Source organism: Symphalangus syndactylus, chromosome X, assembly GCF_028878055.3.
Source record: "Symphalangus syndactylus isolate Jambi chromosome X, NHGRI_mSymSyn1-v2.1_pri, whole genome shotgun sequence".
In the NCBI taxonomy this organism is placed as follows: Eukaryota; Metazoa; Chordata; class Mammalia; order Primates; family Hylobatidae; genus Symphalangus; species Symphalangus syndactylus.
In genome coordinates this window covers 65,135,205-65,147,580 of record NC_072447.2, presented here as the reverse complement: position 1 = coordinate 65,147,580, position 12,376 = coordinate 65,135,205, and the positions used below count along the sequence as shown (strand labels likewise).

At 41.2% G+C, this 12,376-nt stretch overlaps 1 protein-coding gene across 1 annotated transcript; it reads right to left on the bottom strand.

Moving 5' to 3' along the window:
- Positions 1–7,928: 7,928 nt before the first annotated feature.
- Positions 7,929–10,473, bottom strand: GSPT2 (G1 to S phase transition 2). The gene has a single exon (XM_055266997.2). The coding sequence runs from the start codon at positions 10,233–10,235 to the stop codon at positions 8,349–8,351; it is 1,887 nt and encodes a 628-aa protein (XP_055122972.1). The 5' UTR covers positions 10,236–10,473; the 3' UTR covers positions 7,929–8,348.
- Positions 10,474–12,376: the final 1,903 nt, after the last annotated feature.

Genomic DNA, 12,376 nt, shown 5'->3' with positions numbered 1-12,376 from the left:
TAATGAGTAATTTTGTTGGCATCACTGGGAGTCAGTACTTGTGGCTTTATAGAAAGGATATACCGAAGTAAAATTAATGACATAAAGTACATATGCTGGAGCCCTAAATTTGAATGGGAATTATGAGTATAAACTCATGATGTATTTTGCTTAAATATGTATTTCTTAGTTCAGTGCTCTACAAAGCACCAGAAACCATGATGAACCCAGTGGCATGCAGTTAAGCCTGGTGATTTTACTCTCTCAAAAAGTATTTCTCACAAAAAACAAACAAACAAAAAAAAAAAAACAGTACATAATGAATGAGCTGATTTTGGGAAATGTATAAGGTGAGACTTGAACAACCAGATGTACAAGAAAACAGGAAGCTATCACAGACTACTGGGGTCATGTAAAAAGAATTCAAGAGCCAATCTGAAGAGCCTGAATGCCTAAAAATGGAATAGTTTGAGCATATATAAGAATAACAACTAAACAGACTTAAACACATTAAGTGTGTTTAAATATTGGGTTCATAATGACTCTAAAATATACTTTGTGGTCATCTCTAAAAGTGCTAGGGAATAAATTCATTATTTGAAAACTAGTAAATAAAAGGAAAGAATCAAATAATTAGCCTTCTATTTGTATATATACTATTTACTGTGTCACCAAATAGTAAATGAGGGGAAGATTCTTCTTAGAGAAATATCTTAGCTAATAAATGTAGAAAGATAAATGGAACATCTTCATTCTACAATCTGTGATGAAATATTGGACCTAGCCAATGATCATCAATGTCTGCTAAAAAAGGAGATAACCAGACACTTCCCAGGTAGTGCTATGTATTTCTATCTGTTTCCAGATGGACAGATGGAAGTACATATTCTCGCTAAAAAAGAAAAAAAGGAAAAAGGAAAAAAAGCAAACTTGAATCTAGTGAAGCCTCTAGCTCTAACAACCAATTTACAGAGAAGACAGGACACAGAGGGACATGTTAAACAGTAACAAAGGAAGGACGTCAGCAAAAGCCAGACTGTAAGAAACTCTAGAGAATAAAGGACCCAAATTCTTCAACAAATAAATTACAAGAAAAAAAAATAGAGAAGGGACAACCTATAGATTAAAAGAGATTCAACAAATTATAATGCATGAGAGTAAATTGAATCCTGAGTTGAAAATCAAATTTCAAAAATTAAATATTTATAAGCAGTTGGACAATTTGAGCTAGGAATGAGTATGTGAAGATATTTAGGAATTATAATTAATATTTTTTAGACAGGATCTGGCTCTATTGCCCAGGCTGGAGTGCAGTGGTACAATCTCGGCTCACTGCAACCTCCACCTTCTGGGCTTAAGCCATCCTCCCCACTCAGCCTCCCAAGTTGCTGGGACTACAGGCACATGCCACCACACCCAGCTAATTTTTGTATTTTTTGTAGACACGAGGTTCCATCATGTAGGCCAGGCTGGTCTTGAACTCCTGAGCTCAAGTGATCCACCCGCTTCAGCCTCCCCAAGTGCTGGGATTACAGGCATGAGGCACCACACCCAGCCTGTAACTAATTTTTTACATGTGATAATATTATTCTGTTTATATTTTATAAAGTGTCTACATCTTTTACAGATACATACTGAAATAATCTTTTATTAAGTGATATGATGTTTAAGATTAGCTTCAAACTAATCTTTGGGTGGAGAGAAGTTGGTGAGGGTTTAGATAAAATCATATTGACCAAGAGTTATTAACTAATGAAGCTGTGTAAAATCTACATGCATTCTTTATAATATTATATCTTGTCATGTATCTCACACTATTTATAACAGAAAGTTTTAAAAAGTGTACAGTCACAATATAGACTAATGAAATCAGAATTTCTAGATATGGGGCTAAGGCATTAGCACTTCTAAATGCTACCTTCAAATAAATTTACTGTGCAGCTAAAGTTTAGAGCAAACAGTATAAACAAGCAGGACCTTAATTTTTTCCCCTCCCCATAAGAAGTCTGGAAGTATGATTGCACTGGTTCAGTTGCTCAAATATGCCTGAAGGACACCACAGCTTCCATATTCCAGCTCGACTGTTTTCATGAAGTTTACTCTGGGACCTCATGTTTGTTACAATGTGGCTGCAACAGCTCCAGGCATCTCTATCACATTCCAAATACCACCATTCTCTCACATCTGTCCTTCTTATTAAGAAACAGCCTCTTTTACAGAAGTCCTAAAGTATTCCTTGTACACCTCATTGGGCAGAACTGGGTCACATGTTCACCCCTAGCTGTAGGGGAGGCTGGAAAAACCATCATATAACCAACGAGAATAGGATAGCCATGCTTGGATTGGAGAATTTCTGAGCCTCCCCACCCTTGCCCCACAACTGAACATATTCCTTCTTTGAACAAAATCAGTTTTTGTTATCACTGGGCATTGGTAGAAAAGGCTGTTGGGTAAGCAATTAGCAAATCCAGTGAGAAAGGAGAAGCAGAGCTCTTAGAGTCAAAAATACAGTCAGGAGTAAGGACTGAATATGGACTGAAGGGAATAAACTCAAAGCTATTGAGCCACATACTGCATCCAGGCAATTTTTGTATTTGCTACCTTGTTCGGTCCTCACAACAGTTCTACAAACCAAGTAACTGACATTATATAACTGTTATGCAGGAGGGACAAGAGGCTCATAGGGGAGGGGCTAGATGCTTTGCTCAGAATTCTAATTGGTGGTTCCATAGGGCATTCATTACTTTTTCTCTCTGCCATGGATCATAGCCACTTCTGTGGATACCAAGTTCACCATGAGAAATACTAGCAAGGAAGGGGAAAAGGTCAATTGTTTGCTCAGCACGATGCTAGGCATATTTCATGTTGGGAGGAGAATGTATTTTGATTTTGGCCCCCAGTCTGATGGTGGGAACTGTTGGCAGAGTTGAGGGCCCAAGGGTGGCCCAGAGCAGAATTTGCCCTTAATTGTAGCTACTGGCAGGCTGCACACTCAGGTCATATGTGGTATCTTGGGTGCCACTAACTTAGTCAGGCATTGGTAGGTATGTGGGGTCTAATACTCATACGTGGAAGTCTGTGAGGCTTGGCAATCTCACCACCCTCACAGTTGGCTGCCATGCTGTCTGTATTGCCAGCAGCTTTGACTTGTCTTATGGAATGAATCTGATATACATTCATTCCCTAGCCACCTCCAAGCTCAGCTCAGATTCTGCTAGCAAATCAGTATTATTTTTCTCATGCCCCTAGTTTTCCTCCAGGCCTTGAATAGTGTGCCATCCATGGAGGCAAACAGTTCTTCCTGACTTAACATTTGGTCACTATGATGTTTTACTCCCCACGAAGATCTTGTGAAGCCACATTTCGTCTGGCCGCAATCATCATCCTTTAAGGTTAGGGATTCCTCAAATATATCTCCTGACCTTCAAACCCTCACTCACTTCTTAAATGTATCAAATTTATGCTTGTGGACCACCTACCCTCTCAGACCCTCTCAGACAAGAGTTCTTTTTAACTTAGCATGCATTGAAGAATGTGGTTGGGGATAGAGCATTCTGTCATCAACATCACTCAGGATCTAAGTCTTTGGATGTTTAAAAAATGTAATGATTGGGAGGCTGAGGTAGGTGTTCGAGACCAGCCTGATCAACATGGTGAAACCCTGTCTCTACTCAAAATACAAAATTAGCCGAGTGTGCTGGCACATGCCCGTAATCCCAGCTACTTGGGGAGCTGAGGCACGAGAATCGCTTGAACCTGGGAGATGGAGGTTGCAGTGAACTGAGATTGTGCCATTGCATTCCAGCCTGGGTAACAAGAGCCAAACTCTGTCTCAAAAAAAAAAAAAGTAATGGTACATTTTATTTCACCATTCATTTATACACTACCAAACTGGCAAAATAAATTAAGACAGTTTAGAAAGGATAGAAGTATCAATTAAAGAAGAGAGAAAAAAGAGACTCAAGGGTGGAGATCAAACACTAAAATTGAATCCAGGAACTGCCAGCTAAACCTGCAGAAGCTACTTGGGGTATTTTTTGGTCACTTGCCATGTGACAAAGTGTCCTTCTTTTGTGAATGTATTGGTTTGGCAAAAGGTCACTGTTACACTGCCATAGAACAAGTAAAAGCAGTCTCAGGAGGAGATAATTCATCTAAGTTTCTGTTAGAGAATAGAGGAGGCCCTTTACCCAATGCCCCAAATGTGAAAGAAGGGCTGTAAATGATATATTTTGTATATATATCTTACCAGGTGACAGACGTAACGACATGATTGTGTACAGCAGCCTGACTATGAACAAATCTTTTTCTGTACTTGCATGCCAAAACCAAGGCCAAGTTTCAATATTATCTGCTTGGACTTTGGAAAAAGTTCAGCAATCAAAGAGAGAAACATCTTCTTTAGAGGACTGAGAAATGTGTGCAAATTATGTTTATGGAAATTTAGTATTAGTGTTTAATATTAATCTAAGTAGAAAACAAGGGGCTTTGCAGAAATCTCTTTTGTTTGATGTCTTAAAGCCTGAAGCTTTTATCAACACTGATTTATAAAAAGAAATCATACAATTTTTAAAGGCTAAGTGTGGGAAAAGAGAATCTCTCTAGAATTTAGACAAATTTTCTCTAAAACAATCTGGCATAGTCTAGTGCAGGATTGAACTGTGTGGGGGGCCAATATTCAATATTTTACAGGATCTGTAGTGTAGCGTTATAAGCTGTGTCTTCTGTATGTAAGTAGAGCTTTTGTTCCCTTCTGTTTGTTCTGATACATGGCATGTTCATTCAGCAGGTTCTTCTTTTCTTTTCCCTTTCCCTTGCTGATTTTGGTTATTTGCTGAACACACACACACACACACACACACACACACACACACACACACACACGGTGCTTTGAAAAAGCCTCTCCCAAATTCTAAGGTAAGTTCACTTTCCCCATTCCATGGAAGTAACCAGTGGTGTCCCCGGGGAGAAGCCTTGGTTCAAATTCTCCTTCCCCTCAATGGCCAATTAGTAGGTAATGTAACTGAAAACTAGAAAAATAAAAAAATATGGCAATTGTCTTAACAGAAAATATAGAAAGAGTAATATTGGACATGAAAACAGGCACTGGAGCAACTCAAATGCTCAGGTTTTGACAGAACTTATGTGGTTGTTGGATAGTTTGTTTACAGCCCCATTTTACTAAAATTAGTACGCATACTGCAAAATGTTTATAAGTAAATGATAAAAAGGGCAAGTTCTTGCACTGCAATGAATCAAAATCATGATATTGTGAAAGGAGGGTCTATTTTGAGAGAGGATTTGTCTTTTGAGGACAGGAACAGAGGCTTTAGTGGATAGTAAAAGCACTGGCTGTTTTTCCTAGGTACTAGGGAAAGACGCTCAAAGTGAGCAATGTGGAGGTCTACTACCTTCTATCCAGCCCCAACATTCCCCCTTTTTTCCTTTTCAGGTCTTTGCTGAAGTACAGAATAAGTTGGCCCCTTTCCTTAAATCTCCTCAGACTTGTCCCATAATGACCAGAGGAATAAAGAAGGAAAATTGGGAGAAAAATTGCCAAGAACAAATGGGTAGACACTGAGAAAGCCTGAAGTAGGAAGTTCATAAAGTACTTACAGTATGCAACCAGATTTGAGAAGATTCCATATTATCTTGGCTGCTAGGAATTGGAGATGAAACTCTGAGGACAGTTAAATCAAACTGACCTGAATTAGAGGAAATAGGGGATCTCTGAAAGGAAACTGCCCTGAACATGGTTTTTATAAATAGTTGGATGCCCTAGGGAAACTAGTACTCTGTGAATGGCCCCAATTTGGAGTATTGGAGAACACCATCAGATATTAACAACTATAAAGAAATGTATCCAGGAAGTTAGAAAGAAATGTTATCACGAGTTTGTATCCACTTTGTTAAAGAGACAGTCCAGTATCTCCAAGCACCTGGATGATCTGCTTCTCACTGAAATGCAAAGAATTGGTTTCTAAAATCTATTTCCAAAAGTTGTCTTTTTCTCTAGAGGTTTTTGTATTTATATATAAACAGTTCAGAATGTCTGGTAGGGAAATTGCCAAACAATTGGCTAATGAGAAAGACATTTAGGAGCCAGTTTTTGATGGGAAATCATCCAAATTGGATGGAAACAAAGAGTTCTGTCCCGGCTTGTGGTTTTGGCCTATCAGTGGAAGACAGCCACAAAATACTATTGGTAAATCACTAAAATTACAAAACAATGAGATTCATGCAGCAGCAAAAATAATTGTTTATAAAGTGGCTTCCAGGGCAAAACTTACCAAGTACTGGATGGTTTGTATTTTGTATGAGGTTCAGTGCATAGAGTTCTTAAGATAAAAATAAAACTCTTGCCATTGACATTCTAATGATTAAAAAACTGGGTCCAAGATGTATGAGGCACATCCGTGTGGATTAGGTTAGCTTATATAAGACAAAATAAAAATCCTCATTTCCCACATGGGTGCTCTGAAGACCTATGGGCAGTACAGCCAAGATACTGATGCTCCAACAAGACCAGTGTGGCTATCTCTGACCGGTTAGACACCCTGGAGATACATGTACACACAAAGGGACAATGTAGAAGGATACATTGCCTTTACCTGAGCATGAATGAGCCCAGGGTGTTGTGCCAGCAGTCTCCACACCTATTCAACTAGCTCATGAGTATGAGATTTGACAGCAAAGCAAACTGTCTCTCACTCCAGGTATACTGCTGTGCCTAAGGCACTACCCACTTAACAAGACAGAAGGTTCTTTAGTTGTTGACAGTTATATGCAGGTTATAAGGCCACTCTCTTGCCAATAAATGTAGCCACCTTAGAATCCATAATTGGTGTTTTCCTCAAGAAGTTGTTCAGAGAAATATCCAGTGCCTCTGACCCCAAGTGTAGGTCATGATCTGAATATAAAAATGACTTCCCACCTTTCCTATCAACCCAAGCACGAAAGAGACAAAGGTGACATCATCTCATTTCCCAGCCCAGGAGTCACTAATCCTTAGTTTTTACTCAGTGACCAAAGGCCCCATTGCAAGCATTTATCTTCTCAATAGCCATACCCCTTACTGGGTTGTGTCCCATATCACAAGTTTCATGGTGAACAAAACCAAGAGCTGTGTTTGTTAAGATGACGGAGTACAGATAAGAGTCTAGCCAAGGCTGGGCACAGTGGCTCACACCTGTAATCCCACCACTTTGGAAGGCTGAGATGGGAGGATTGCTTGAGCCTGGGAGGTTGAGGCTGCAGTGAGCCATGACTGCACCACTGCACTCCAGCCTGGGTGAGAGTGAGACCCTGTCTTTAAAAAAATAAAGAGTCTTGTAAACCTATGGTCCGAATCTCCAGGCGTATTTATAATTTGGCCATGCTTAACGTGATGGGACCTGATGGAATACAGTAAGTCCTCACTTAACATTGTCCACTGGTTCTTGGAAATTGTGACTTCAAGTGAAATAACATCTAACAAAATGAATTTTTCCCCTTATCAATGTCGTAACTAAACAACATTGAACAATGTCATACATTGTGCATTGTTGTACGATGTACACCTGCTGTACATTGTTTTGCTTAATGTTGTAGTCTTCAAGAACCTATGGATAATGTTACGTGAACTATTGCTATACAAATAAAGACGGCCTGAGCCTTTCATTTTCAAATCACAAGTGGGGAAGCAGAAGAGCTCCTTTATTGACTGGACTTCGACAGAGAAAACAAAGCCCACTGGGAAGGGCCTTAACATACGTTTTTTCTCAAAATTAAAATTATTCCTTTAATACACACTTATGCATTGTTTGTAAATTCCTCACTTAAAACAGTAAGTGGTGAAGAGTTTTTAAGAGATAGAACATATTCAACTATTTGAGAAAGTAATAAAGCTAATTGAATAGCATTACATAATGACATTTAAACATTATTCAAAAGCATTTCAAATAACCGAGGAGTTTCAAATGGAGTATTTTATTCACATGTTAGTTATCATTTTAACATACACACAAACACTGACACACTCTGGTATGCGTGGAACGAGGGTGGTCTAAATATCCTAAAAGAAAATGAAAAATTAAAGTACATTAATTTTTCATTACTATAGGCAATTACGTCCACATCACTTACAAAGCTATTACTGATATTGTCCAAGGAAGCAGAGTGGTACAGAGGAAGGAAACTTGAGGGTAAATTCATCAGTGACATAACAGATCTCAACATGAGAAAGCTGACAAAACATGAATTTTTACTGTGAAATTTCTCTTTGCAAAATATGAAGAAAACTCAATCAATGGGCAGTAAATAAGAGTAGGTGGTGAACTTTTGCTGTCAATTCTCCTCACAGTATCTTGCAGAGGCATCAAGAAAATTGCTTAGTCCTTCTCCGGGACCAGTTTCAGAACTTTTCCAATTGCAATGGTCTTACCCTCATCTCTTAAAGTAAAACGACCCATCTGAGGAAAATCTTTGAACGTCTCCAGGCAGATGGTTCCTGCTGTCCTTAAACGAGCAATGCATACTTGATCTTGTTTCACGAAGCGGGGTCGTGTCTTACTTTTTTCTCCTGATTTTTTGTCTACCAAGGAGATTAAGGCTGTTATCTCAACTTCCTCAATACAAGTATGAATGTGCAGCACCGCATTATAACCTGGGCAGATGATGGATTTGTGCTCAATAATCACTATCTGAACATCAAACGTGCGTCCAGAATGGCAGAGGTTACTGGGATCACAAAGTATGAATCCTGGAAGAATCTCTTCTTCTTCAATTCCCTTCAGTCTGATTTTGAGGTTTTCACCTGGGGCTACAAAATCAGTTTCAGTATCATCAGAAAGTATTCCAAGAACTTCTACATTGTGCTTGTTTGGCATCATCACGAGCTGCTGGCCTTTAAAAATGGACCCAGATTCCAGCTTTCCCAGGACCACAGTGCCCATATCTTTGTACTTATCCACAATTGGCAGTCTTATTGGTCCATCAATTGATCTGTTGAAGTTTGGCAAGTTATCCAAATACGGAATAAATGGTAATCCAGTGTACCAAGGGCAGAAATCTGACTGCTCTTTAATATTTGCTCCGGTCAGTCCTGAGCAGGGCATAAAGTGAATGTCCTTTTTTGGACTGAAGCCTACTTTTTTCAAAAAGGGTACCAGTTTTTCTTTACATTCTTCATATCTCTCGATGCTCCAATTTACTGTGGGATCATCCATCTTATTAATAAGCACTATTAAATGTTTTACCCCTGCCGTTTTTGCCAACATCGCATGTTCTCTTGTCTGTCCACCTTTTTCAAATCCAGTTTCAAACTCTCCTTTCCTGGCAGAGATGACCAGCACAGCCAAATCAGCTTGAGAAGCACCACCAATCATATTTGGGACAAAACTCTTGTGGCCAGGGGCATCTAAAATTGTGAAATGTTTCCTTTCTGTTTCAAAATAGGCACGACCCACTTCGACTGTTTTACCTTTGTCTCGTTCCTCCTGATTTGTATCTAAGGCCCAGGACAAATACCAGGTTTCTCTGTTTTTTTCCTTAGCTTCTCTTTCATATTTCTCCAGTGTTCTTTTGTCAACCATTCCAGTCAAAAACATTATCTGTCCTCCGATGGTTGACTTGCCAGCGTCTACATGGCCAATGAATACTACATTTACGTGTTCTTTCTTAGGTGCACCTGAGGGTACGATCACAGATTTGGATTTTCTTATTTCCTCTTTTTCCTCCATCATTTCCTGGCCACTTTCTTCTGGGGGCCCTGAATCTCCCGAGGAACCACCCCCAGGCTCGGCTTCACTTACTTCTTTACTGTGCTCCCAGGATTCTTCTAGGGCCATTTCCACCTCTCCATTTTCTACAACAGGTTCTGAAAGTTCCATGGTAACGGCTGAATTGGAACCTTCAAGCGACACTAACGGTTCCTCTCGGGAAGGTTCCACAGGTGCCCCCCGTCCCATCCTTTTACCTTGAGGGTATCCAGCGCCGGTGCAGGTTCCATCGTTGCTGCCGGAGCCGGCCGGGAGGGTGGGCGGGTGAGTCGGGCCCCGCAGGAAGGACGGCACGAACTCCGCGGCGTGTACGTTAGGCACGAAGGGCTTGGCGTTGACGTTGAGCTGACGGCTGAAGGCCGAGCTGAGGGGCTCGCGCTGGGCCTCGGCCACCGCAGAAGAGACTCCATCCCCGCTCGGGGCTGACCCCAGGGCTTCCATGTCCACCTGGTCCCAGCAATCGGGCGCCGAGTCGCTGCTGCTGCTGCCCGAATCCATGGTCTCAGAACTTGCTGTGTGGCAGTGAGGGAGCGGGCTCAACAGGCCAGAAAGAGCGGGCTCCGCCGGCGGGGTTAAGGCAGCAAGAGCGAAGGGCCAAGGGGTAGCGACACGAACCTTAGCGGCACCGCGGAGCAGCTAAGCGCCGATGCTGCATTCGCAACTGCGGCGGCAGCAGCAGATATGGCGGCTCAACACTCTCTTCTTGTGTGTGAGCGGATCTCCTCCCCCAAACCCCAACCACTTCCGACTCCTCCACCCCCGACCCAACGCCGGGCGTGGATTGACCCCTCGCTGCCATCCGTACGCTTGGCTTCCTTACTTCTTCTTAGCCAGGGGTTAAGTCCAAAAGTACTATTTTTTAAAACGAAAATTCTCATTCACTTTTTTGTTCACACGATCTGGCAGAGCAATTTGACCACAATCTGATGATTAAACCTAGACAGGAACACATGATATACAATTCTACTAAAAGATTCAAGTAAAAGTGAACATTCCTATTGAACAAATGGGAGGCAGGATAAGGGTTAACCATACAGAAATTCAGAAACCCAGCAACTGAAGGGAGAGGCAAAGAATGGGTACGGAGGGACTCATGAAATATATGAGTCTGTAGCCGAACTTAGGAAATGCAACTTTAGATCACTCATTAATTTGAAATCCAGAGGCCTTTTGATTTTCCCTTTCCAGTGGGCCCCCATAAGCCTGTAACTTCTGCTGATGGCTTCTATAGTTTAAGGATAGGGTTACAACTTCTTTTCATGTTAAGCACCCTGGCTGTGTGAGGGGAGAGAATTTCCAAAGAGATCCTTGTTCGAGTGAAGCTTCTAGTCACTTCATATGCAGATGCCTGCACAATGGCTGGCCTGCCATTCAATGGTGGATCACGTAGACAAGCACAGGACTCAGATCACTCTTGTTTTACCAACCAGCTGTATTCCGGGTTTATCTGCACTACTCCCCAGCACCTCCCTAGTACATCCTGCGTCCACAGGCCTTGGGTTTTCCTGCTTCATTCCGGGGGGCCTGGAATCCTACTCACTGCACTGGCTTTGCTCTAAGAAACAATCAGTGTCATGTTGAACCCCTCTATAGTTTATGGTAATGAGACAGGGCTGTAGGTGTCAGCCTAATTAAACCAATTAGGACTTCTGAGATGAACAAAGACCTTAAGACCCTAATCAAAAGAATCTCACTCTCAGAAAGTGTTAACAGTTGAGCCAAAGCCTCAGCGACCTTGTTTGTAAGTTAATTTAGTGCAAACTGACATAGAAAATACAAACTTATTCCTCTGAATCTGTTTTTAGTCTTCATGTACTCAAATCTGTCACCTTTTCCTTTTATGAATTCAGGTTTTGTGACATACCTAGAAAGACTATTCAGTCCAAACAATCTGCTTAGTACAAGATGGTGTCACATAGTTGGATTTATTTTTTTATTTTGAGACAAAGTTTCACTTTTGTTGCCCAGGCTGGAGTGCAGTGGCATGATCTCAGCTCACTGCAACCTCTGCCTCCTGGGTTCAAGCAATTCTCCTGCCTCCGCTTCCTGAGTAGCTGGGCTTACAGGCGTCCGCCACCAAGCTCAGCTAATTTTTTTAAATATATATTTTTAGTAGAGACAGGGTTTCAACATGTTGGCCAGACTGGTCTTGAACTCCTGACCTCAGGTGATCCACCTGCCTCGGCCTTCCAAAGTGCTGGGATTACAGGCATGAGCCACCACGCCCGGCCTCATAGTTAGATATTAAATAAATCCAACAACAAAGCAAAATATTAGAAAACCAAGTACCTGATTATAACTTGAGAATTGTGTTCTCCAGACTTTAGGGGTGGGAAAAAAGACAGACTTGGACCCTTGATGTTTTCACTCTGGGGCTGCCACTATTATACTAGCTCTGTACTGTTTCCACAGCTTCATTCTTTTTGCCTCCGGTTATGGATTAATTATTTACGGTGATATAAAGAGAATGTGCACACCTATTCACAATAAACAGGAAGAACTGAGAGGTAGAATGTGCAGAGAGACCCTCTACCCTTCACATTGTGTGAACCTAGAATGGACATTTCTGGGAGAACCTGTCAAGGTTTTGGCAGCCGTGTTCACATAAGGTAATTCATGCAAGGAAGCAGGAGACATGT

What these genes read in the sequence shown, in the direction of transcription:
- GSPT2 (XM_055266997.2), bottom strand. Translation starts at nt 10,235, where the DNA reads ATGGATTCGGGCAGCAGCAGCAGCGACTCGGCGCCCGATTGCTGGGAC.